We start from the raw sequence: 23470 nt of genomic DNA on the forward strand, positions 1-23470 counted from the left end.
GACTGCTGACCAGTATGTGTAGTTTTTGGTCTTGGGAAATCAGGAACTGTTCCAGAGAAAGAAAACTGCCAGTATGTTGACCTGCAGCCACCAACACAGATCTGGGATTGACTGATGGGAACCTGTGGTCCTTGTATCTCACCCGTGTGAATGAAGAGTCACCTATCTACACTATAGAGTGTGTGTTAGCATGTATGGTAGCTTTTCCTTAGCTTTCCAAGATACCAAAAGTCTGATAAAGTATGGGAAAGAAAGCCCTACACTTGCACCAGGACCCCTCACAGGAAAGTTAGAGGGAAAGGTACTCAATCTGAGGAACAAAGTAATGAAAGAGGAATTAAGCTTTGACCCTTCCTGGAAATGGCAGAACAAGGAAAAGTCTCCAGATCCAGCTTCACTCTCACAGGGAAACCTAGCAGGATCTCCTGTTGTCAACTGCCTTTCCCCCATTCCTATCTTATCTTGATTGGTGATAATTAGCAGGAACACAGCCCTCACCTGTAGCAGATAAATGCCCTTCACAACCTTTCTCCCTCTGTGTCCTATACACCACTACCCAGATTTCCAGTTGTTCTCAGAACTGAGGTGATAGGTAGTTGGCTCCCGTGGCCTCTGCCCAGCTCACATACAGCCAAAGTCTCCACAGTCTGGCCTCCTCTCTCGGTACGAGATGTACAGGCTGTTCAGGGTGAAGAGCTTCAGCTCCATGCCCTGTGGCCATGCAGTGCAGCCTCTAAGTGAGCTCCTTTAGCTGTTTGGGAGAGCCTAGAATCTACCCCTCCTCAAGAAAGGCAATTGGAGATAGTGCCTGGGCCAGAAACCTCCTGAGGAGATAGGTTGATGCTGAGTTTTGATGTCAGCCTGGGATGTACGTATCTTCTGTGTTCACATGTTTCTCAGTATCTTCAACTTGTAGCCTCATCTTTTTTTTTTCTTTAAAAAAAAAACAAAAAAGCCTCCTTCAGGTACCCAGATTACACGAAATGATCTGAAACCTACCCTCAGAGTCTGCTTGCCAGCAATCGCTTCAGAACCAGGGCTTTGTGGTCAGAGTGTTTAGTGGAGGAAGTGTGGTCACCAACCAAGAGATCTGATGCCTGCTGTCACAGAAACGAAACAAGGACAGGATATGGTGATCATGGTTAAAGTTCAAAAGCCACCTTATGCCTGTATTAACCAAGGACGTCTGACTGCAGAGGATTCCAGGGCAGGCAGGTTCTCTGTGGTATCACACCTGCCTGAAAGCTCTGTGGCCAGTGTTTGGGGGAAGAGAAGCTGCTAACAAGGACCAGTCCTCACTCGCTTCTCCTCTGAGAAAGGGAGACGGCAATACCAAGCTGCCTGTAAGACAGCACTAACTGAGCACCTGGCCTAGGTGCTACTTTGAAGGCTCTATGGAAGCCGGAGTAACCGAGAGCTGGGTTCTCTGTTCCCACTTCTGCTTTCTTGTGGCACCATCTCCTCATCCAAGACACCAAGAATTCCCGGGTGACCAGATGGCCTCTAGAAGAGAGTCACACGCATTCACCTCTCTGGAGACATAGCCATGGCCTTCATATGTCTAACTGAAGCCAGAGCCCATGAGCTCGTCCATGATCCTCAGAAATGAGGAACGCAGTGGGAGGGGAGCACACAGCCTTAGCTCTGAGGCTCTGAAGCATATCTAGGACAGTCTGGATTCAAACCAGGTCCATGTTCATCCAGCTCTTCCCCCAACTCCACTGTAGCGCCCTGGCCTTTGATAGGATCTGCTGCTGTTGAGCAAGAATGGGAGCCAGAGGTGAGAAAAAGAGATCACTGAGAGCTTGAGACTTCTAACACCTCTAAGGGAGCCTGCAGCAACAGCCCTCCTGGGTCATAGTGCAGGTCAGACACAAGCTCTCTTTAACTAACACATGCTGGGGTCGTGTGTGTGTGCGTGTGTGTGTGTGTGTGTGTGTGTGTGTGTGTGTGTGTATTTATTGCTAATGATGGTATAGATACAGAAAGAGATAGAAACATGCCCCAAGTGGAATAGGTAGATGCCCAGAAAATGGGGCAAATAGTGGCTTGGGAGGCATGAGAGGAAAGGTCCAAGTATAAACTTTTCTGTGGGGAACCTAGAAGAGGGCATGATCCAGCAGGTTCTTCCATCTCATTTGGGCAGACAGTTGGTCAGGGAAGGCCCAGGGAGCTTTGTCACCTGGCACTGTGAGATGATGAGCCGTGCCTTGAAGATGCTTTCTGGGATTAACCTAGGGTGGCACTATCTCTGAGTGCTAAGTACCCAATCCTGCCTCTCTCCAGAATACCTGTGTAGGTAGCTACAGGGCCTTTTCACCTGAGTCAACTTGCTTCCCATTTAGAGCCTATATCTCCTGAGCTGGAATATTAGGGAAATCAGGGACTCGGGCCCCGTCCATCAGCAGTGTTGCAAATAAAGAAGAATCACTTAAGGTTAGCTTTATCACCCTGCATAGAGCAGGCTAGTTGTTTAAGCACTTGATCTTGCATGTCACTTTACATAGCAAGGAAGTGTACTATAGTCCTTATGTGTGTGTTTGATAAAACGTTTCAAAAGACCATATGGGTACTCCAAGGTGTGGTCACATTTTGATGAGCCAGGATTTATGTGGCATGCCCTGCATGTCCAGGAGAAAGTACACAACAGCCTATGTGACTACACCCACCCGTATGGATGGCATAAGGAGCCGCTACTAGATTTTCTAAGAAATGACTGCTGCTAATTTGGGGACCTTTCACCTACAAACAGATTGCGCTGTGGAGTGATTTGATTTGATTTGGTTTTGACTGGGTCTCATGTAGCCTAAGTTGACTTCAAACTTTCTCTAGATGAGAATAACCTGAAACTTTAGATACTCCTTCCTTGACCTCCCAAGCACTGGGATTGTAGGTGTGTTTCACCATGCCCAATTTGAATGTGGTGCTAGGTCCAAACCCAGGACTCCATGCACACTGGGCCAGCATCTACCAACTGAGATTCCTCCCCAGTCTATTGTGCCAGCTGTTTCAAATGTGTTATCTCAAGTCCTCCTCATATCAACGGAGAGACTTGTGCTGTCTCATTAAAAAGAAATGGCCAGAGGTTAAGAGATTTATTCAGGTCAGGTATGCTGGACTGTGTCTTTAACCCAGCACTTGAGAGTCAGAGGCAGGCATATTTCTGTGAGTTCAGGGCCAGGCTGGTCTACAGAGCAATATAGTAATGAAGGAGGGAAGGAGAAAAGGGAGGGAACCTATAGTGTGAGTGCAAGCATGTTAATAGAGGCTGAGATTGATTTGCTCCCGGTCTCACCTGGTAAAGGGCAGAAAGGCAGCCTGCTCTCTCCAGCCCCTGAGCCCAGGGTTAGCTAACCTCCCATCATTCTGGTCAGCCTTTTTAAGTAGATGTCCATATTTAGGTAATGATTTAGTGGTACAAACACCCAGCAAGCACCTACAGGGCTGTTCACCTGACTGTCAGTCCAGCCTGGCATGTAAAATTACCTCATCCTGGAGCAGTATTACAGAGTTGAACAAATGCACCCCACATCTTGGGCAGGAGCAGGAAGCCACTGTGAAAGCAAGATTGTTCCCATTGGTATAGTCTATTTCCTTCATAGACCACTGCCCCCAAATAATTTTAACTTATTTCCTTTATTCTAAGCCTAGAAGTTAACTGGGTTGTTTTTGTGCAATCTGTGAGAGTTTGTTTTGTGTTCCAGGTATACCAAATTAAAGTATAATGTAGAAGATGAAAGCAGTTTGAAAACTTGTAAAATGTTTTATTTCTTAGCTATGAAACTCATAATATTTGATATATTTGTGTGGCAGGCATTGGAAAGTTCCATTTTTTGTTTTTGTTTTTTTTTTTTTAAGATAAGCAAAGCCACTAGAGTCCCTGTAATTTGCTTAGAGTTGTTATAGTCATAGGCTCCTTTTTACACATTTTTCTAGTATTATGTGGACCACTGAAATCCAGCTGTTTATTCTGGCCCATTTTCAGTCTCTCATGCTGCACTTTGAAAGACTAGTCTGAGAAAATATGAGCATCCCACCAGTAAATACAAAAGTCAAACCCCTGGGTGAATCAGCTTGGTTCATCCCTATCAGGTGCCTGGTGACGGGTCCAAGCCACATAGACCAGCACTTGTGTGGGAGGGTTCTCAGCTCTCCACCACTTGCCATAGAAGAATCTTGTGAACTCAGGAGCCCTGCATGTTACCTGCCATCAACAGTTTTGTTGATGCAGCTCCTCTTCAACTTTTAGCCCAAGACTGGTTAAAAGGGAACCTGAGATCTCTAGAGTTAGCATTCTTGGGGATGGAAAAGGGAAAGTGCTTACAAATCTCAAGACATTCTCCTCTGAGCATTGAGGTATAGATATTAAGAACAGGGTATGTTTATATCTGAGAAGCTTTGTATACCACCACAGTTTTCAGTGACATTTCCACGAGAGTCCACATTCTGTAAGCAAATCCTTTCTTGTTGCATCCAATGGACATAGCCATGCTCCTAAGAATTCTGTTGCTAGCTTCTCCAAGTCTGTCCAGGCCTACTACAACTGAAACATGCTGGTGGTCTCTGCATTGTGGGAGGCAGAACAAGTCTTGGAACTGTCCTCAGAAGACTTCCACTGACTTGAGACTCCCAAGGAAGGAAAGCAGCCAATGTCCTTCGCAAGTTTCCAGAGGTTCTTCCGGAACTTTAAGCCAACAAAGGCATAGAGCACAGGGTTAAGGCAGGCCCGAAGGTATGCTATAGCCTCTGTCACTATGATGGCATACTGAAAGCTAATCATGTTATAGTACTCCCTGCTTGTGCTCCTGATTAAAATGGCAAGGTTGAAGGGGGTCTGAGTCAGCAGGAACACAGCCACTACAACAAAGATGATCTTTAGCGATTTGTGCTTCTGGAAACCTCGAGCATGAAGCAAGGTCTTGATGATGCTTGAGTAGCACACAATCATAGTGTGCAATGGCAAGAGGAACCCCAGGGTCATCTGCGTGGTAAGAACCACAGTGGAAATGGCCTCACTGTGATACTGACAGACGTGTATGTCCAAACGTTCAACTCTGGCATAGATGATCTGTGGCAGAGAGACCAACAGGGAGACCACCCAAATGAGCAAGCAAGTGATCTGGCCCCAGATCTTCCACTTAGCCTGCTGGTTAAAGACTTTGGTAGCCTGGACCACTACAATGAAACGATCCACCGTGATGCAGGTGAGAGTGAGCATGGACACGTAGAAGTTCACTGTGTACATGCCATGAAGAGTTTTGCACATGACCGTGCCAAAGACCCACTCATAGGTGCCTGCATAGGCCCAAAAGGGCAGAGTACAGACAAATACCAGGTCAGCCACGGGCAAGTTCACCAGGAACACATCTGTCAGACTCCTCAGCTTCTGATAGAAAATGTATATAACCAGAACCAGGGAGTTCCCTACCAGTCCAAAGACAAACACCGTCAGGTACATGCAGGGCAGAAAGACCCCCTTGAACTTTAGGAAACGCTCATGCTCCTCGCTGTCATCACCGGAAATGTTGAAGAGCCAGGGATCTATATCGTCGTCCATGGTGTCTGTTGTGGCAGAATCTGTGAGTCAAAACCCAAGAGTTATGTTTGGTTCTGTCCAGGCGAGTCACACTCTTTCTTCCCACTGTCCTTATTAATTACTGACTGCATTTAGGAAACAGATTGTCATCTTTAACCCACTCATTGTGCTCGGTAACAGCATTTCCCAGGGGAAACTGCTCGCCCAGTATGAGAGAATCTTCATTAACCCTAAAAATCTCAGACTCCTCCCATGCATGTCCCATAAAACACTAGGCTCAATTGTTTAAGAAAAAAAAAGATACCATACAATCAAGTGGACATAGTAGCCCTTTGGTTTTTTGTTTTATTTTGTTTTGTGTTTTCTGTGTTTATGTATTTCATGTGCATCAATGTTTTGCCTACAAGTCTGCCTGTAAGCTCTGTGTGTGTAGTGCTCACCAAGGCCAGAAGACATTAGAGTGCCTGGGACTGGAGTCACAGACGGTTGTGAGAGAGCAGCAAGCACAGATCCTCTGGAGACTGTCTGGTACTCTTAGCTGCTGAGCTATCTCCCCGGACTGCTGTCTATCAGGGAGGCCTGCCTCCGTCTGCTTGGGTCTCATAGCAGGTGCCTACCACTCTCTGCCCTGTGCTGATCAAATGAGAAAATTGGCCTGTGGGAAGGTCTGTAGTACATTTTCATTGTTTTAAACCTTTTTTTTTTTTGTCTTTTTAAGACAGGGTTTCTTTGTATAACCGTCTTGTCTGTCCTGAAACTTGCTTTGCAGAGCAGGCTGGTCTTGAACTCACTGAGATCCACCTACCTCTGCCTCCCAAGTGCTGGGATTAAAGGCATGCACCGCCACTGCCTGGCTGTAATGGATTTTCTTAATGAGTGATTGAGGTGTGAGGGTCCAGCCCATTGCGAGTGGGGACACCCCTAGGCTGGTGGTTCTCTGTGCTATAAGAAAACAGGACAGGCAAGCTAGGAAGGAACAAGCCAGTAAGCAGCACTCCTCCATGGTCTCTGCTTCAGTTTCTGCCTCTAGGTTCCTGTTCTCAGTTCCTGCCCTCATGTACTGATATCAGGACATGTTCTCCCCAAGTTGCTTTTGGTCATGATGTTTTATCACGGCAACAGAAACCCTAACTAATATAGGCCCACTTGGTGTTAAAAATCATGAAAGCTAAATCAAATCCTTCTAGGAGGCTTCCTTACTGATATCCTCAGGAGTTTGGAGAATGGCAAGAACTATGTCTGACTGGGGAGTTCTTCCTGTTTACTCATCTTGAGCTGTATAGTGTGAAGGGCAATTGATGAGGAAACAAGGGAGAGAAAACCCGTAGGTGCCCAGAACTTTGACTGACTGGGGAATTGAGGTGTGGTCTTGACTCTCCAGACCAAACTTTCCCATTTATCATCTCTGTCAGTCTATAGCATCTGTGCTGGAGCCTCAGATCCTGGAGAACTGGAGTGGTGCATGGAGTAGGGTGGCTGCTGAATAGGTTTGCAGCAATGACCACATGCCTGCCTTTCTTACCCAAGACTTCATCCTCCTTGACTGCCCTGTTCTCTCACTTTAGCAAGGACAGGTAGGATATAGGGTAATGTAACCCGCAGCCTGACTGCAGGAGCCAGGCTAACCTTGCCAGTGTCCTGGATGCATATCCCACTCGTGTAGGTTCTAGAAGATGCCTTAAGATGAGCAAGTGTTTGGGTAGAACCTCTGTAAGATTTACCAGGACAGACTATTCCCTAGTCCAGAAGAGGGTATGTGAAAGTTGACGACATCCTCCCTTTTTAATCCACATGAACATTTCTTGCCCTGAAGTTGAGTCCTAGGAGGCAACAATGTCCACTCTGATGGTTCTACAGCCCCTACCTTCCCTAGAGGCATAATGCTTTTTCTCACCTCAGTAAAGCCACTCATAGTCCCATGCCTAGACCTTGAGGCTAGATATCCAAGATATCCAGTCTTGATGGGCTGAAGTTGGGCCTCCTGTCTGAGGTGCTAACATAAGGTCCGATACTGTTGCATATGTTATTGGTTCACATGGGGACAATTTATTTTTCATCATTTAAAATATGAAAAATTAACAGCTTTGCTTTCCTAAGAGTGTCATCTAGTTCTCGGTTGCTCTCTGACTTATATTTGCCATTTTGTTGTCCTATTTTTTCTGGATCCAACCCTAGCATGACTTCAGAAAATGTACAGATTCATATTCAGTGTTATGCTGGCAGATAGGGACTTGACCATACAAATTGAGTATTGAATGAAGATCACTGGACTGGGGAGATAGACAGCTGTCAGTAGAGTGCTTGCTAACCATGAGAACCTGAATTAATTCCCTAAAACTCACATTAAAAAAAAAGTGGGCATGCTGGTCTATACTTGTAACCCCAGCACTAGGAGGTAGAGACGTATTCCTGGAGCTCACTGGTCACAACAATCTTACTAGCCTATGAGGTGAGTTCCAGGCCAGTGAGAGACTTTGTCCCAACAAAAAGGTGAACAGGTCCTGAGGAAAGACATTTGCGTACACATGCACATGGACCCATAAATGCATGCACACACAAAATCACTGCCCCTTATATAAAAAGTTAAGAATATTTCATCTATAATCAAATGTTGATTTATGAAAATGAAAAAGTAATAAAACTTTGGACATAATGTAAAAGCCTTATAATAAACCATTATATATTAACTCAAATATTTAAGACGCACTTTTAATTATTTTTGAAATTTTAGTATATCACTGAAAACAGGACAAATACGAGAAAAACATGCAAAAAAAAAAAAGTATGAACTCTTATGGTTACAACAAATAGATGGCAGCCTTGATCTTCCTGCTTCTACCTCCCAAGTGCTGGGATTGCTGCCACACCTGGCTTCCAAACCTTTGTAATCACAAACCTCTTTGAGAATCTCATTAAAGCTGTAGACCTTCACTGAGAAATAAGTGAAAGTCTGTAATTCTAGGGCTTCGTGTGTAGCCGAATTCAGTAGCTTGCACCCTCTATACAAGTCATGCTGAAGGTAGGAATCTGAGACAACCAACAAAAGCAAATGACTCACCGATAGGGAAACCCCAGTAGCTTTGTTCCAGAGTAAAGTGTGCTCGTTCAAGGTCTTCCTCTGCTTCTCTGTGATGTGTGATCTGTGTTTCCGTCAAATACTTAAAAGCCTTCAGCTAGTGAGTGACCTGCCCCCCTCTCTATCCTACAGGCAGAATCCTCATGACAGTTTTGACAAGCCCGCCCACTTAATTTGAGAGTCAAAGATGAAGCACAATTCAGATGCTTCGTGCTCCTTTTTTCTTGGCTTGGCTCGTGTCCTGCTGTTAAAGCTGATAGGTGTCCATTTCCTAAAGAGGGGCAGTAAGTAGATTTGATTTTTGTCCACTGACAATGGTGGACTTTGTGCATTAAAATTACCTTGTTTACTGGTCACTCATATCTTTGAAACATTTTGGGTCTAGGCCAACACAAAGTCCACGCTATGGACTAGGCTCTGTGCAAATGTCCAACATGTACCGCAGATGTCTCACAGCAGCCCTAGGGACTCAGTTTATAAATGAGAACATAGAAACCAGAGCCAAAATAGCTGGTGAATTCAGAGCTAGAAGCTCGGGTTTCTGGTCATCTCCTGACCAGTGGTCCAGGCCGCTTTTAGCTGTCTGGCTGTGCTGGAGGGCCAGATACAGCCCTGCACTCAGCCCCCACAGGCCCCTTGCAGGTAGTGCCCATCTATCTGACTTGTCTTGTCTAGAACCTGCCTGGACTTGCCCTCCTGGACCTTCCCCATGTAGTAGACATGATCTTAATGTGGTCTGGCTATTAGTTCCCATGAGCTAGTATTGCTAACTTCTCTGGGAAATTACCCTTGGGAGTAGGACCAGAATCTAGAAGCTAATCATCAATTTTGCTCTAAGACAGGTATGCCAGAGGCTTCCATGTATTTTCCTCACTTCCTCATTAATGCAGTAAACACTGAATAGATGCATAGGCTTCTCCAAATACCATACCCAGAGGGAGATAGTTGAAGCACCTCTCCTGAAAGAACTCTTTGGGGGCTGGAAAGATGCCTCAGCAGTTAAAGAGCACTTCTTGTTCTTGCAAAAGACCGAGATTTGCACTTACCGGGCATTGTTAGAATGACCTGAGATCAGCTTTGCTATATTCTTCTCAGAAGTCATTTGTTTTCCCCAGTGAGAACCCTCTGTGATTGTGCATAAACATCTATAGGAACATGCATGGGTGAATGTAGGGAGATTGGATGCGTGTATTTGGGATGTGTGGTTCTTTTGTCATAGCACTGCAAAGAAAAGTTCTGTGTAAAACAAAAGATTTTCAACTATATTCAAGGAACTAGTTCATTTGGGAGCACTTTACAAAAAAAAAAAAACTTTTACTATTTATATCTGTAGTATAATTGTCCCAACGTCCTTAAATTCTTTTGAATCAGAAATCTAAACTTCTCAAGAATGAGTGCCCAATTGCCTTTGCCTTGCATTCCTCTGGAATACTTGAATATCTAAAATAGAATTGAGAAAAGAACGTAAGGGAAGTTGTAGGCACTTTTTGCTGCAGTCTTACTTCAGAAGTCACTTTGTGCTAACCTTCTCTAGAAACCTGGCATTCTCAAGCCAGAACTATTGGGATATCACTTTTAGGACCCAAGATTTTTCACATTTCCTACTGTTTGTGGGAGAAGAGGTTAGCACAGGGCACTTGTGAGTGGCAGAGCTGTGGAGGACAAATTCATGGTTGAATATCCCTGAGGGAATAGCAACCACCATTTACAAGTAAGCCAGGAATGGCTGGTTTGTTGGCACTTGTTGCTGGTCACGAGGGTGGTCCTGAAGGTTTATGTGTTGTGATTAGACCATAGAACTAAGTCTTCAGAACCAGCATCTTAGAAGTATTTTTAGTTTTGTTGTTACAGAAAGGAAGTCAGTTTCTATGGTAGATGTGTCCTATGCCACGTGGTCTGTCAGCAGCCTGTGTGGTGACTGAACCCTTGAAGGATAACTAGTGCAAATTTGGATCTGAAATCCTAGTTTATTTGATTTTGATTAGTGTAAGTTTGGACAGAGCAATCTGAACTGAAGACTCCCAGTCCCCTGCTGGAGCCTGGGACTCACTGCAGTAAGTGACAAAATGGAGACACCTCCAAGGAAGACCATAAGCAGGACATCACCGGCTGCTAGGCATTCCTCCAGTGGAGCTTCTGTTCTCGGTAAAATGAAAAGCGAGTTACAATATTTAGACTTGTGACAAAGAAATGCTAGAGGCCCCACCGGAAGTACCCAGGTGGCTCCTTGCCCAGAGAGGTATGAACTTCTGATCACTTTGGGGGTAGGGCCCTTAACCTCTGCCTTGTTTCTGCACCTCTTTATTCCTTTTTCATAAGATTTTTTTATGTGTGTAGATATTTTGCCTGCATGCATGTATGTGTACCATGTGCATACAGTGCCTGTGGAGGCCAGAAAAGAGTGTCAGATCCCATGAAGTTATATAGTTGTAAACCACCATGTGGCTACTGGGATCCAAACCTGAATCCTCTGGAAGAGCATCTCTCCAACTTCAAAGATTTATTTATTATTTAGGTACATCTGTGTGTGCATGTTCATGTGAGTGCGCGTGCCGAAAGAGGCCAAAAGAAGGCAGGGTGTTGGACCTCCTGGAGCTGGAGTTACAGCTAACCCAACATGAGTGCTGAAAACTGAACATGGGTCCTTTGGAAAAATAGGAAACACTCCTAATCGTTGAGCCATTTTTATTCTTTAGTAAATTGGAGTATTGATTACATGCACCTTTGATAGCATTTGGGATGGGAAAGTCCCTTACACTGAGGCTCATAATGCAGACATTTGTTAAGCTTCAACTGTGCAATGAGATTCCTAGGAACACTGGGATCATCACCTTAGAGCCATGTTTCTCAACCCATGGTTTGCAACCCCTTTGGGGGTCACATGTCAGATATCCTGCACTTCGGATACTTACACTGAAGTTTGTAACAGTAGCAAATTACAGTTATGAAGTAGCAATGAAATAATCTTACAGTTGGGGTCACCACAATATGAGGAACTATATTAAAGGGTTGCATCATTAGGAACATGAGAGCCACTGCCTTAGAGGGAAAAGCACATCAATGGACCGGTCGGTGGGAATGTCACTCTAAGAAGTCAGAGAAGCTAATGGAAGACCCTACTGCTGGAGCAAGGTCACTTGAGAACACTGACTTCATGGACTTCTCTTCTGAGAAAACTGCTTCAATAGGAAAGAAAGGACTTGGCTATAGAAGGTGATAGGGTGCCCTCTAGTGGTCCTGCTTATGTTTCCTGCCTTTCTCAATTTTGCTTTATCCCTTGATGCATTTACATGACTACCTAGGAGAGACCAAATTTCCCAAAAATGATGCAAGACTTTTGAAACCTTGTGAAACTGTAGTAAATGCACCTTATGTCTAGGCAGAAAGGAGCCTTTGGTGAGAGGAAAGTTTGAGACATACTGACCATACCCATGGGATATTTCAAGAGTCCTCCAGAACTCTTGAGACTAGTTACAACATCCGGGGAAGAGGTCATCCTGGGCAGGAGACCTTCCTAAGGCCGTCGCGTGAGAGCCAACTATTTTCTTTCTTGGGCCTATGTGTCTTCTTGGGCATAATTGTCAGCTGAAGTTGGTCGGATTATGGGACCCCTAAGAGCTACTAGCCAGGCTGGGCATAGAGTCCTGGATGGGAGCACACTGAGCTGCAGTCAAATTATCTTAATTCTGGCACGAATCCTGCTTTGGAGAAACAGCTGGGACTCAAGTCCCCATCCAGGGGCTTTTATCTGCCCATGTGTTTTGAGGGTCAGTAATTTTGCAGGTGTTCATAATGTTCCATGGTCAGATAAATACAAGAACACGCCAAATAAGACACTAACAACCAAAGAAACTTCCATCCAAATCTAGCTTGATGAATCGGTGAATTTAATTAGTGTTACTTACAGGTGTGTGGGCAAAATGGGGAACTGCCTCACCAAAAAGCATACCCTAGAATAGGTGAGAACTCATAATAGTTGCATTTCTGGAGTTTTCTGTACAGCCTTCAGTTAGCTTCCTGAAGAGAGTCTCCTCGCTCCAGCAATTAATTGCTGTTTTTAAAGGTGGGGGTGGAGGAGTAGGGGGATGGGGCTTGTGAATCTTGTACCTTTCTCCCCTCCTTCCTTTTTTTCTTCCTCTGAGATGCGGTTTATCCATGTAGCTAGCCCTGGATGCCCTGGAGTACTCTGTAGACTAGACTGGCCTGGAGCTCCTAGAGATCCACTTGCCTTGGCCTCCCAAGTGCTGAAGGCTGCACCACCATGCCAGGCAAACTGAGTTCTATAACTTTTATGCACTTCTGTCTTTAGCTTACTGAGTCTTAAGAGCGCTCTCCTCCATCTGAAAGGGAATGTTTTAATGAGGAAGAAACACCTAGACAACTGCCTAAATGACTTTCTAAGAGAGAGATGTATGTAACCCTTGCTCCCTGTATATCGGTTATCCACAGAGCACACTTTGGAGACTGGGACAGCCCCAGTTCCAAAGCAGCTCCTTCTATACTCCTAGTGGTACATTAGGAAGGAAAGAAAAGGTAAGTATTCCCTCTGTCCCATCTCTGCCTAGACTGAGCCGCGTCAGGGTATCTGATGCTGGAACCAGCTTTGCAGAACCAACAGGACCAGTGCTAAGGAGGAAAGAGGCAGTGGTGCTGGCATCATGCCTGCCTCCCCTAAGCATAGAGAAGGATTTACTGATGTGGGAGGGGAGAGTGACTCATTGGTGTTTATACTCACACTCCTTCCAGGCACTCCTGCAGCCCTGTTGACTTTCCTCTGCTATCCTCAGAAGTCCTTACATGACTTCATTATAGGCCTCAGGCTATATAACTTTGTGTGCTGATAGCTAATGGCCTGTTCACCTTTATGATGTTTCAGGGACACTACATCAAACTCACTAACCCCTGAAGACACTGAAGACATGCCAGTGGGGCAGGATGCTGAAATCTGCTTGCTGAAGTCTGGAGAGCTGATGTAAGTGCCAAGCTAATGGGTGGGCCTCTTGTGCCAGTGGAGAAGTCCCAGGAGAATGGAGTATGGAGGAGGGACACTGGTCCTATCACAACAGGAGCTGGCTCACCCAGTGCTGTTTTACCACCAGTGGAATAATGCAGATCTTTGAGGGCAACAGGGCCTTTCTCAGCCTAGATGTATGTGATTCAAAGATACCAGTCGGTCATAACCAAAGGACAGACATCCAGCCAAATGGGTAATGATTAAAGACACAGACACATATAGGAGTAAGTAAAGCAAAAGCAGGCTTTATTAAGAAAAGTTAACAAAAAGTAAGAAAATGTAAAAGAAAGGGGGAAGAGTTCTAAGAAAGGAAAAAACATCAAGCTGTTTTCTGGGAGCAGTACTTGAAGCAGGGAACTAGACAGTTGGCATGGGCTAATTCCCTCAGCATATCACAGGCCAAGCCAATTGAAGAATCCCATAGCTCCTCACCCAGCTGAGAGATGATCGTGTGCTCTTCATTCACGTGCTGCTCACACAGGGGAGTAATCACAAAGTTTCCTATTCGTCTCTGAATAGCTTTGTTAGCTGTTGGTCTTGGCTGTCTTTTGGCTGCTAGTCCATTAGTTGTTGATTTTACAGGTGTTGCTGGCCTCAGAACTTGGTGGAGTCTGTTGGTAGTTCGTTAAACTCTTCTCTTTGTTCAATTTGTAGGGATTGTTTTATTTTGTTGTTTTAGGCAGTGCTTAGAATTGAACTCAGAATCTCATGCGTAATAGGTACATTACCACTGAGCTACATCCCAACCCCACCTGCTTGTGGTGTACTTGTTTGTGGAGAGGTAATATTAACTCCTGTCACACCTACTAACATCTGGCTGTAGTTTTTCTGTGTTGCCTCATATCCCACGCCTGATTTACAGGGTGGCCTGGGATGATCTCCTTTCTGAACTAAGTAGAAGAATCATGTTAGGAATTACTCTTACCCACAATTTAGTCTTTTGCAGTTAGCTGGATTAGAAGCAATTATATGTGAAAGGCCAACAGTGCCTTGTGTTATGTCTCTCAGTAGGGCCCTTGTAGAAGTGGGAACCAGCCAGAGACTTACATATGTCCCCCAGTAGGGCTGTGTGGAGTAGGAACCAACTAGTGCCTTGAGTATATCCTCCAAGCAGGCCCTTGTGTAAGTGGGAACCAGCCAGAGCATACAGACACTCTTTTCCCCAGAGCCCTGTCCTTCCCCTTATGTGATCGGGTTGGCTCTACCCCTCCCATGTGTTTCAGGCCTCTCTATTTGAACCCTGATGTCTATTTTAACTGCATTAGGGACTTCAGTTTGTACTTTCTATCTTTAAAGCATAATTTATATCCTTTAAAACTTGTTGTTTAGCTGGGCAGTGGTAGTACACACCTTTAATTCTAGTATTTGGGAGGCAGAGGCAGGCAAATCGCTGTGAGTTTGAGGCCAGCCTGGTCTACAGAGCAAGTTCTAGGATAGCCATGGCTAGACAGAGAAACCCTGTCTTGAAAACCAGAAAAAAAGAAGCTGAAGAAAGGCCTTGCTTCATGGTAAGAAACTAAGCCAAGGTATTCAGCTCCATTTGAAGGTCCTGTTACCATAATCCCAGGTTAAGCTTGCTGCCCTTGAGTGACTGAGGAAAGAAGAAATCTACTCAGCTGGTTGGCGCCTGGGATGAGTGGAAGCAAGGCTTCCCGCACAGCCAGCCTCATCCTCTGATGTCATCTCATGCAGTATTTGTGCCTCAACCTCAGACTGCCACAGCACTGTCCCCCTGCAAAGTGGATCCAAGGATGATTGGCTGTAGGAAGAGGTCAGAGGCCTCACCTCAGCTCCACAATCTTCAGTGTTACCACAATGGTCATGTGAAGAAAACATGGTCATTTCAATTCTATAGATTTGGAAAATAAAACAAGACAGTTGTGAAATCTGACACAGGTTCTCTCAGGTTTGACTTTTCAACCCCTCCACCCCTTCTCACACAAATCTGCGGAGAGGCTGTGGGAGGTGTGTCTAATAGGGTGAGAGGAGGCGGCAGAACATAAAGGCTGGACCAGCCTCACAGATGTGCACTCAAATCCTATCCATAAGAGACTCAGAGCAGGTCAGTTGTCCCCATAGTTTCCACGGGCTTTCAGGTCCATGTGGGCAAGGACTCCCTGTATCTTTCACAGCTCTGACTCGCTGGCAAGAACTATGCCAGCTGTGTGGTGAGCACTCAAACCAAAGCTTTTGTCTGAGCTGAGCGTCTTATAAACATGTCAGTCAGGGGTACCCATGCTTAACCTACAAAGAGTCTCAAATATCCAGTTACCTCAAAGCCTCCGACAATCCACTGAACCAGCTTTCTCTTTGCATTTTTATTTTAGGATCAAATTACCCCTCACAGTGGAGGAGATCATCAGCTTTGGGGAGGGTAACAGGGAGCTGTTTGTGAGGTCCAGTACCTACAGCCTGATCCCTATCACTGTAGCTGAGCCTGGCCTCACTATCTGCTGGGTCTTCTCTTCTGACCCCAAGAGCATCTCCTTCAGTGTGGTCTTCCAAGAGACAGAAGACACACCACTCGACCAGTGCAAGGTAGGCCAGGTTCCCTGCCAGCGTCCTTATCACACGCTCCAGGTGCCCAGAGAGGGCAAAGCATCCAAGACTTGATTTCTTTGGGGAAACAAGACCCAGAAGTCAAGTTCAGGAGAACTATCTTCATTTGGATGAAGGTTATTTCTGTGCCTCACGTATTCCATTTGACCTTGGGATAGATCTGTAGGTAAATCTCAAAGACGAGCAAGAGATTGGACTCTACTCTCACAGAACTCTGCAGAGCAGGGTGGGATACCTTGAGAGTTATGGGCTCCGTCTCCAGTTATTCAATTTGAATGTCCCAAATGTCACCTACGAAGACAACAGCAAAGACAGCCCCAGTATGACATGGTCAGTTGAGCTTTATAACATCCAGGCTATTCTAGGTGTAAAATGTTGGCAATGAAGAACTGCAGTTCTCAACCTGTGGCTATACACTAGAAACCCAGGGAGAGACTTTAAACCCAAATCCTTAGGCCAAATCCCAGACCACTAAATCAGGGTATCAGGAATACAGTGCAGGCAACCCTCAGCAACTCCACTGAGCAGCCCAAATTGAGTAGTTCAGAGCCACAAAAGGGCTGGGTAGAAGCTTGCAGGATGCTGATTCACTGTGGGGTGAGAAAGAGGGATCCCCGCACCCAGCAGCTGAGTTCCCATGTTTGTAAGGCAGAGAGGAGGAATGAAGGGTAGAAATGCAGATTGTATTTGAATCATGAGAGAAAAGAATGGAGAAAAAAGAACTCTCAGACACAGGAGGTTACAACAAAAAGTGAATTTTAGGCAGTTAATTGTCCTAGGTAGTTAACTAGCAGAGGCCTTTTTGCTTTACCTTGCTAGAAATCGATTATGAGTAGGCAAATGGCTCTTTGATGTTTATTTTCAGCAAATTTCTCTGTTTGGCACCAGCAATTGAAATCCTCTGCTGTCAGAGTCCTGCAAGCCTCAGGTGCTAGGCCCTTAGCTCCATAAGTGTCTCTGAGCTGTGGACTTCGCCCTTGCTCCTTGATCTACCCATCAATCTTCATGACAGATGGAGCTTAGGGGCCTGGTTCAGCTATCCTTGTCTCAGACTTACAAGGAGCCCTTCCTGTTTTTAATGATCTCCACTGTCTTTTCCCACAGTGAACACAGTGGGACAGAAAAAGCCCATGTCTAGAATATTTAGGTGTTCCTCTGCCCTTCCAGGCCCAGGTCACCAGTCAGCCATGAAGAATGCTGTTTTCTCTGTCTATGGTCCCCTGAAAAGTCATGAGCCTAGACAGCGTATTTCTAGGTCCCCATCTTTAGTACCTGTCCAGGGGACTTCTCATATGCTCTTGACCAGCCTAGGCCTTTCAGAAAACAGATGGCCGTATCTCATAACAACACATGAGAACCTTGCTGGATCCTTGAACAGTTAAAAGCTGAGCTCTTGCTGGATCCCACATTCTGTAGAGTCTACTGGGGACAAAGAGATATAGGATGACACCCAAATCTATTCTTGAAGCATTCTGAATGAGAGAGAGTTCTGAGAAATAAAGACCTATGACTCCAACTAGAAATCACAATATGAGTAGGTAGGCATTACAGGCACAACTGGAAAAGGACTGCTGTGTCTACAGAGAAGGCCACGCTGAGACTGCCTCATTGCAGGGTAAGAGGGGTAGATAACAACGGTCACTTCTGATGTCATTTGCTATATTAGGAGCTCAGAGTGCTCTGTAGAGCTGGTGGTCTATATAACCCTTTATGCATAGGTTTTGCTAAGTAGACAGTGTAAGGCACTGGGGGATGGGGAACAAGACTGTCTAAGATGGAGGAAAGTAGGAAGGAAACAGAATACTGGTCATCTCTTCCTGTCACACCTTCAGTTTTGTTTCACTTTATCATTGGGGGAGGGGATGAATTAATTCATGGCATGTACATGGAGACCAGAGGATACTTTTATAGAGTCTCTTCCCTCCTTTCACCTCTTTACATGGTTTTCAAGTTGTCCGACTTGCAAGGCAAGCTCTTTTACCTACGAAGCCATTTTGCTAGCTCATATAACTTCAGTTTTAAGTTTAGGCCTGTGCTTTAGCTGATATTCAGGTAGACCTTGCCCCCATGGGGATGAGGTTGACCATCCAAGGACTAGCTCTGATCCATACACTATATGCCCAGATTTGCACTTAGGGGATAAATTTGTGATTCTGAAAGAATAAACAGGAGGCTAAGGTTTAGGCTTGGAAAGATTAAAATCACATAGACTGGCCAGCACCTATCCAAGAGAAGGGCCTGTGGTGATGCCTTGTGAGAGGCCATGGGTGGAGCTAGGGCTGTCTTTCCTGGAGGAGGCGGGGCCAGGAGCTTTATAGAGAGCCTGAATGTCATCATCCGGAAAGAGGACTATGTCCTCAGGACAGCACTAGGACCTACGTGAGGCAGCTGGTCAAATGGGCACTTAGAATGTTCCTAAAAGCCTAGAAGTACAGCTTCACCAAGGGACGGGACAGATTGGCTCTAGTGTGGAAGAAATGCATAGGCACCATCTGCCTACAGTGAGTGGGATAGTTGACACCCCACCCTTGCTGGGGCTGAGTTTTCGTCCCAGCCTTTACTGCTGTGACCTCATTCAGCTTGCCTAGAGGACTCACAGCCGTCAGCTTCTGTGACACCTTATTGCTCTCCCTGCCAGGTCCTCATTCCCACCACCCGATGCAATTCCCACAAGGAGAGTATCCGGGGCCAGCTGAAGGTCCGAACCCCTGGTATCTACTTGCTTATCTTTGACAACACCTTTTCCAGGTAGGTACCTAAGTTGGTCATGGCATCTCATGGGTCCACCTGCCTCTATGCATCATTGCTCCTGTTCTCTAGCACTGAGGCAGACACTCAAAATCAAGACTTCGTTGTCAAAGTTTTTTGCTAGTGATTCTATAATTTAGACTCCTCCGCTGCCTTCACTGCTCATGGTAGGTTTTATAAAGCAGGTCTGTCAGTTGCTTTTTGTTGCTGGGATGAAACACCATGATTAAAGGCAACTAAAGGAAGAAGGAGTTTAATTGACTTTTAGTTTCAGAGAGTCCATAATGGCAGCAGGCAGCCAGAACAGGAGTTGACAGGTCACATCTTTATTCACATGCAGGAAGCAACGAGGGCAAACAGGAAGTAGGGGAGGCTACAAATCCTCACAGCTCACCCCCAGTGGCATACTTCTGTCAGCAAAGCTTTTCCTCCTGAAAATGATACATCCTCCCTACACAGCATCACCAACCAGAGACCAAGTGATCACATATGTGAGCCTGTGGGGCACGTGGGTTATTCAAGCTGCAGCGGTGGACCAACACTTACCGTGTCTTACCGTGTACTAGCCACTCAAGTCTTAAACTAATATTCCACAACAGCCATATTGTATGTCACAGGAGCAGTCTTTGCCATCTGACTTCTCCATTTACTTCCGGCAGTACTGACAGTCAGCTAAAGGCTCTAGGGGGTCTGATCTCAGGAGTAATCATCATGAGAATATAAAAAGGATGGTAAGCAGGTGGCTAGAAAAGGGAACAGGCAGAACAGACAGACAGCATCTATCACATGCACAAATTGAGACCTCTGTCCCTAGAGAAGGCTTCTGGTTTCCAAGGAGCCTCTTCACTGGGGCTCTTTCTTAAAATAGACCTGTCTTGGCTGTGGCTGTCTCCCTTCATCACAAGTGTTTGGCTTTTAGTAGAGTAACTTGTTAGGATACTCTAGGCAAAGGTGTTCCCATACCCTACCCCAGGTCCTCAGGTCCTGAGTTCTCAGGCCTGTGGACAGGGTTGTTTACCATGCAAGAGACCTTCCTACTTGTCCTGTGTTGCCCTGAATAATAGAACTCTGCCTAAATCTGTAGGACTTTGGAGTGTGCTCAGCCTTCCCAGGGAGCTGACTGTGGTCCCCATCTAGGTGAGCAGCAATAACAGTAGGGAGCAGGGTTAGGAGAGGATCAGTGTCTATGTAGCCAAGCTCTGTTCTTCCTGCTGCAACTCTAGTTAACCATTTCTTTTTCTGTAATGATCCTAGAAGTATCCGTGCCTCACTGAGCCTGGCTGTGGGTCCAGAAAGAGTGTGACGAGGGCCGCATGCAGCCTTAGGCTCCTGGAAAACCTAGGGTAGTGCAGTGCTCTGGAAAATGATCTCTGTCTATGGTACATGGAGATCAGAACTGACACAAATGTCCAGTGTGTGTAACATATATTCTGGCTTCTGCCATGACCTGCTATGGCACCTAGTCCGTCCTCCCATACAGTCCTGACCACTGGCACCTCAGAGTAGCTAGTGAGGACAGAGACTTACAGCCCCACCCTTCACTGAGGCCCTAGGAAGCCCATGATGGACAGTCCTTGGACCTTCTGAGGGGAGAGAACTTTACTAGACTAGACAGGCAGAAGATGGGGATAGGGAGCCAAGGAACACTAAAATGGTCCGTGAGTTGCCAATTCCCAGAAGCTGTTTCTCTGGAGACTTTAGTTCTACACCTAGCAAAGCCCAGTCAGTGACATGAGGCCTCAGTCTTCACTAAAAGTAACATCTACATTTTCCATTTTTTTTATTTCTTCAGATTTATCTCCAAAAAAGTATTTTATCATCTGACTGTTGACCGGCCTGTGATCTACGATGGAAGCGATTTCCCATAGCATCAGTACCTGAACTTTAAAGCTCTTTATCATCCATAGGAAACACTACTCCTCCTTACCCATCTCTTTAAACATATATACCCACACTCACTCACAAAATTTTAAAAATTAGAAACAAAGGAAATGCAATCAGCTGTACCCCAGCTCACCAGCTCTGCAGCTCTGGCAGAGCCTTGAACTGCACCTTAGAAACTACTCTGCCAAGATTCACAATGTGCTTGGTTACGTGAGGCTGTCACTGTCAGTTTCCAGGACTCCTAAGGACCAGATGTGAGACTCAGCTATCTTCTCACCCAAAGGGACACTTTGCCAAATGTTTGTACTCTAGAAACACCATTGGTCTCACCTGCGATCATAGTTGGTAACAGTCTGCTGTGGTATTTTTCAGGCAAAGGATTCCCTTTGTGTATCCTTGTGTAGTCCCAGGAGAAGGAGACTACAGGGCCATCATGTGGGAGATGCACCTATCTCTTAATTTATCCATAAGAAGGGGCTGCTTTCTCATTCTCAGCAATTTGGGGGTGGGTGCTGAACTGTGCTGTCCTTCAGAGCCCTTGTCTATTCAGGGCCTTTGCTCAGCCTGGCCACTCAGCAACTCTAAATCACACACATCACATGCACACGCACACACACACACACACACACGAACCAACCAGAGGTCTAGGAAAGAGCAGCCACTACCTGAAGGCTTCAGCTCTGTATATGGATGGCAGGAGTAGAAATACAGTGAACTCAGGTTGGCCTCAGAGCTCATGTGTCAGCCCATAGCCCATCTTTGTAAACACCAGAGCTTCTGTCTCATTTGCAGACGGTTGTTCACTCATGAGTAGAGTCAGTTAAGAACCACTTTCAATACCTGGAACCTTTCTAAAATGTCTTTGGTAACGAAGAAGCAATGTAGCAGAGGAGCAGGGCCTCCATCTGCCCGCCACCCCTCCTGCTCATCAGCTCATATCTGATTCTGCAGACAGCCTACTGTTTCCTTTTCTAGGACAGATAGCTTAGAGAAACATCCTTGAGATCCTGGGTCATTCTTTTTCTAAGGACAGCTCCTCCTGCAATGACTCAGCTATGTTATGAGGAATCATAACAGCCATGTTAGTAGTGTCGCCAGCTGCCTGTTTACCAGTGACACTGAAGCCACTACTTGACTTCACCCAAGAAATAAACCAGCTACCCAGACACAGGGAAGTATGTCTGAGGCAGAGATGGGGCCCTCCGTGTCTCAGTAGACTCGGAGAGCATTGCTGACTACATACCCTAGATTCCAGCTAGCCCTGGGCCAAGAAGGCAAAGGAATTCTCAAGCAGAAATCTGGAACTGAAAATCTCCATATGATTTGGGAAGTGGAAACGAAGAGCCATATATAAATAAAGATGTTATTTCTGAACAGGTTCAGTTGTCCGCCAAGTATCAAGCCACTCCTGGCCAAAAAAGAAATCTTGCAGCCCTAGTTTGATATTCATGGAGTTTTGTTTTTAAACTCAGACTCCGTGGTTCTACCTGTGAGAATCCTTTATACTCAGAGAACATTCTTGGCTCAGAGGTTTTGGAAAAGGAGGCAGAGAGGAGCCATCTTTGGTGCTCAGAACCAGGGAATGCAATACGAAGACCATTGAGTGCTGCTCACATTCACAGAAACGAACACTACTTGGTAGAAACTTAGCACAATTTCCTCATCTCACTTAATTTCTTCCAACGAAACAAGAAAGTTAATTCAAAATTTCCGTTTCCCTCTCAAACACCTTTTAAATTTCAGGAGATCTCTCTGATCAAAGGGTATTTTTAGACCCTTTTGACGTATGTTTAATCCAGATGCCCTGCTTTTGGTGACTACAGTGCCACTGAGTCTCTGTGGGAAGGCGTGACGATTGGAATGCACTTTAATTCATTAATCCTCATTTTGTGTGGCCTTATGAGTTAATGGGTCAGGGAACCCATTTCATTCTTATCTGCCAAAGAGTTACTCAGAAGCACATCAAACACCAGCACTTGATCTCCACAGGGGATGAAACTTTGATATCACTGAATAGTCTCCTTTAACAGTGTCTGCTGTGCCATTTGGAAATGTTTTTTAACCTCAGGTTTCAAATAAAGCAAACACTGTGGCATTTGGAGGAACATTGTCTTTCATTCCTCTGACAAGAATAAGTCATTAGATGAGTGACAGGAAGCAGAACATCTTACAGGAGCCCTGTGGAAGAGAGTGTAAGTCGCGGACCTGTTCTGGCATTCCATACTCCCTGGTCCTCTCCGGGGCGGGGGTGGGGGGGGTGGTATTGAGATTTGCCTAAGCCTGCGTCACCTTCCACCTACCCTCCTCTGCCATTCACACAGCTCCCCCTCCTCTCTAATGGTTTCAGAGTGCTCAAGGAACAAACTTTTTAACCTGCCAAAATAATGAAGTAAAAAAGGCCACTGATCGCTTTCAGCTCATTGTCAGTAACCATGTGGCGCAGCGCTGATGCCTTGCAGGGCAAGAACAGCACTCCACCAGCGTGTGCGCCGACTTTGCTCAGCCGCTAGGGGGCTGTCAACAGGCCAACCTGCACTGTCCTGAACTGGTGCTCAGTACCTGGATTCTTGAGATGACCAGAGCCCCCGTCTCTTGAGTGTCCCATGCCTCAAAGAACACCCCAGGCACCTGTCCCAGCCCATCCCTCCAGTCT

The 23470-nt window shown here is 45.7% G+C and overlaps 2 protein-coding genes across 8 annotated transcripts in view; one reads left to right on the forward strand and one right to left on the reverse strand.

Moving 5' to 3' along the window:
* The window catches only part of Fyco1 (FYVE and coiled-coil domain autophagy adaptor 1), a 66407-nt gene extending 43489 nt beyond the window's left edge, over positions 1-22918 (forward strand). For 6 of the 7 annotated variants that reach the window (XM_075964016.1, XM_075964015.1, XM_075964013.1 and 3 more), the window contains 4 exons: positions 13489-13584; positions 15954-16164; positions 18824-18933; positions 20726-22918. In XM_075964016.1, coding sequence (XP_075820131.1) covers positions 13489-13584; positions 15954-16164; positions 18824-18933; positions 20726-20801 — 493 coding nt within the window. In that variant the 3' untranslated portion in view covers positions 20802-22918. Of the gene's footprint in view, positions 1-13488; positions 13585-15193; positions 15347-15953; positions 16165-18823; positions 18934-20725 lie in introns of those variants that run through there. The other variant, XM_075964019.1, reaches the window with a different exon arrangement.
* On the reverse strand, positions 3856-8702 carry Cxcr6 (C-X-C motif chemokine receptor 6). The gene is made up of 2 exons (XM_075967677.1): positions 8595-8702; positions 3856-5577 (listed from the first exon to the last, which is right to left on the reverse strand). The coding sequence occupies exon 2, from the start codon at positions 5555-5557 to the stop codon at positions 4538-4540; it is 1020 nt and encodes a 339-aa protein (XP_075823792.1). The 5' UTR covers positions 5558-5577; positions 8595-8702; the 3' UTR covers positions 3856-4537.
* Positions 22919-23470: the final 552 nt, after the last annotated feature.

Source organism: Microtus pennsylvanicus, chromosome 3 (assembly GCF_037038515.1).
Source record: "Microtus pennsylvanicus isolate mMicPen1 chromosome 3, mMicPen1.hap1, whole genome shotgun sequence".
NCBI classification, from domain to species: Eukaryota; Metazoa; Chordata; class Mammalia; order Rodentia; family Cricetidae; genus Microtus; species Microtus pennsylvanicus.

Coding starts and splice junctions, on each gene's coding strand:
- Cxcr6 (XM_075967677.1), bottom strand. CDS start 5,557: ATGGACGACGATATAGATCCCTGGCTCTTCAACATTTCCGGTGATGAC.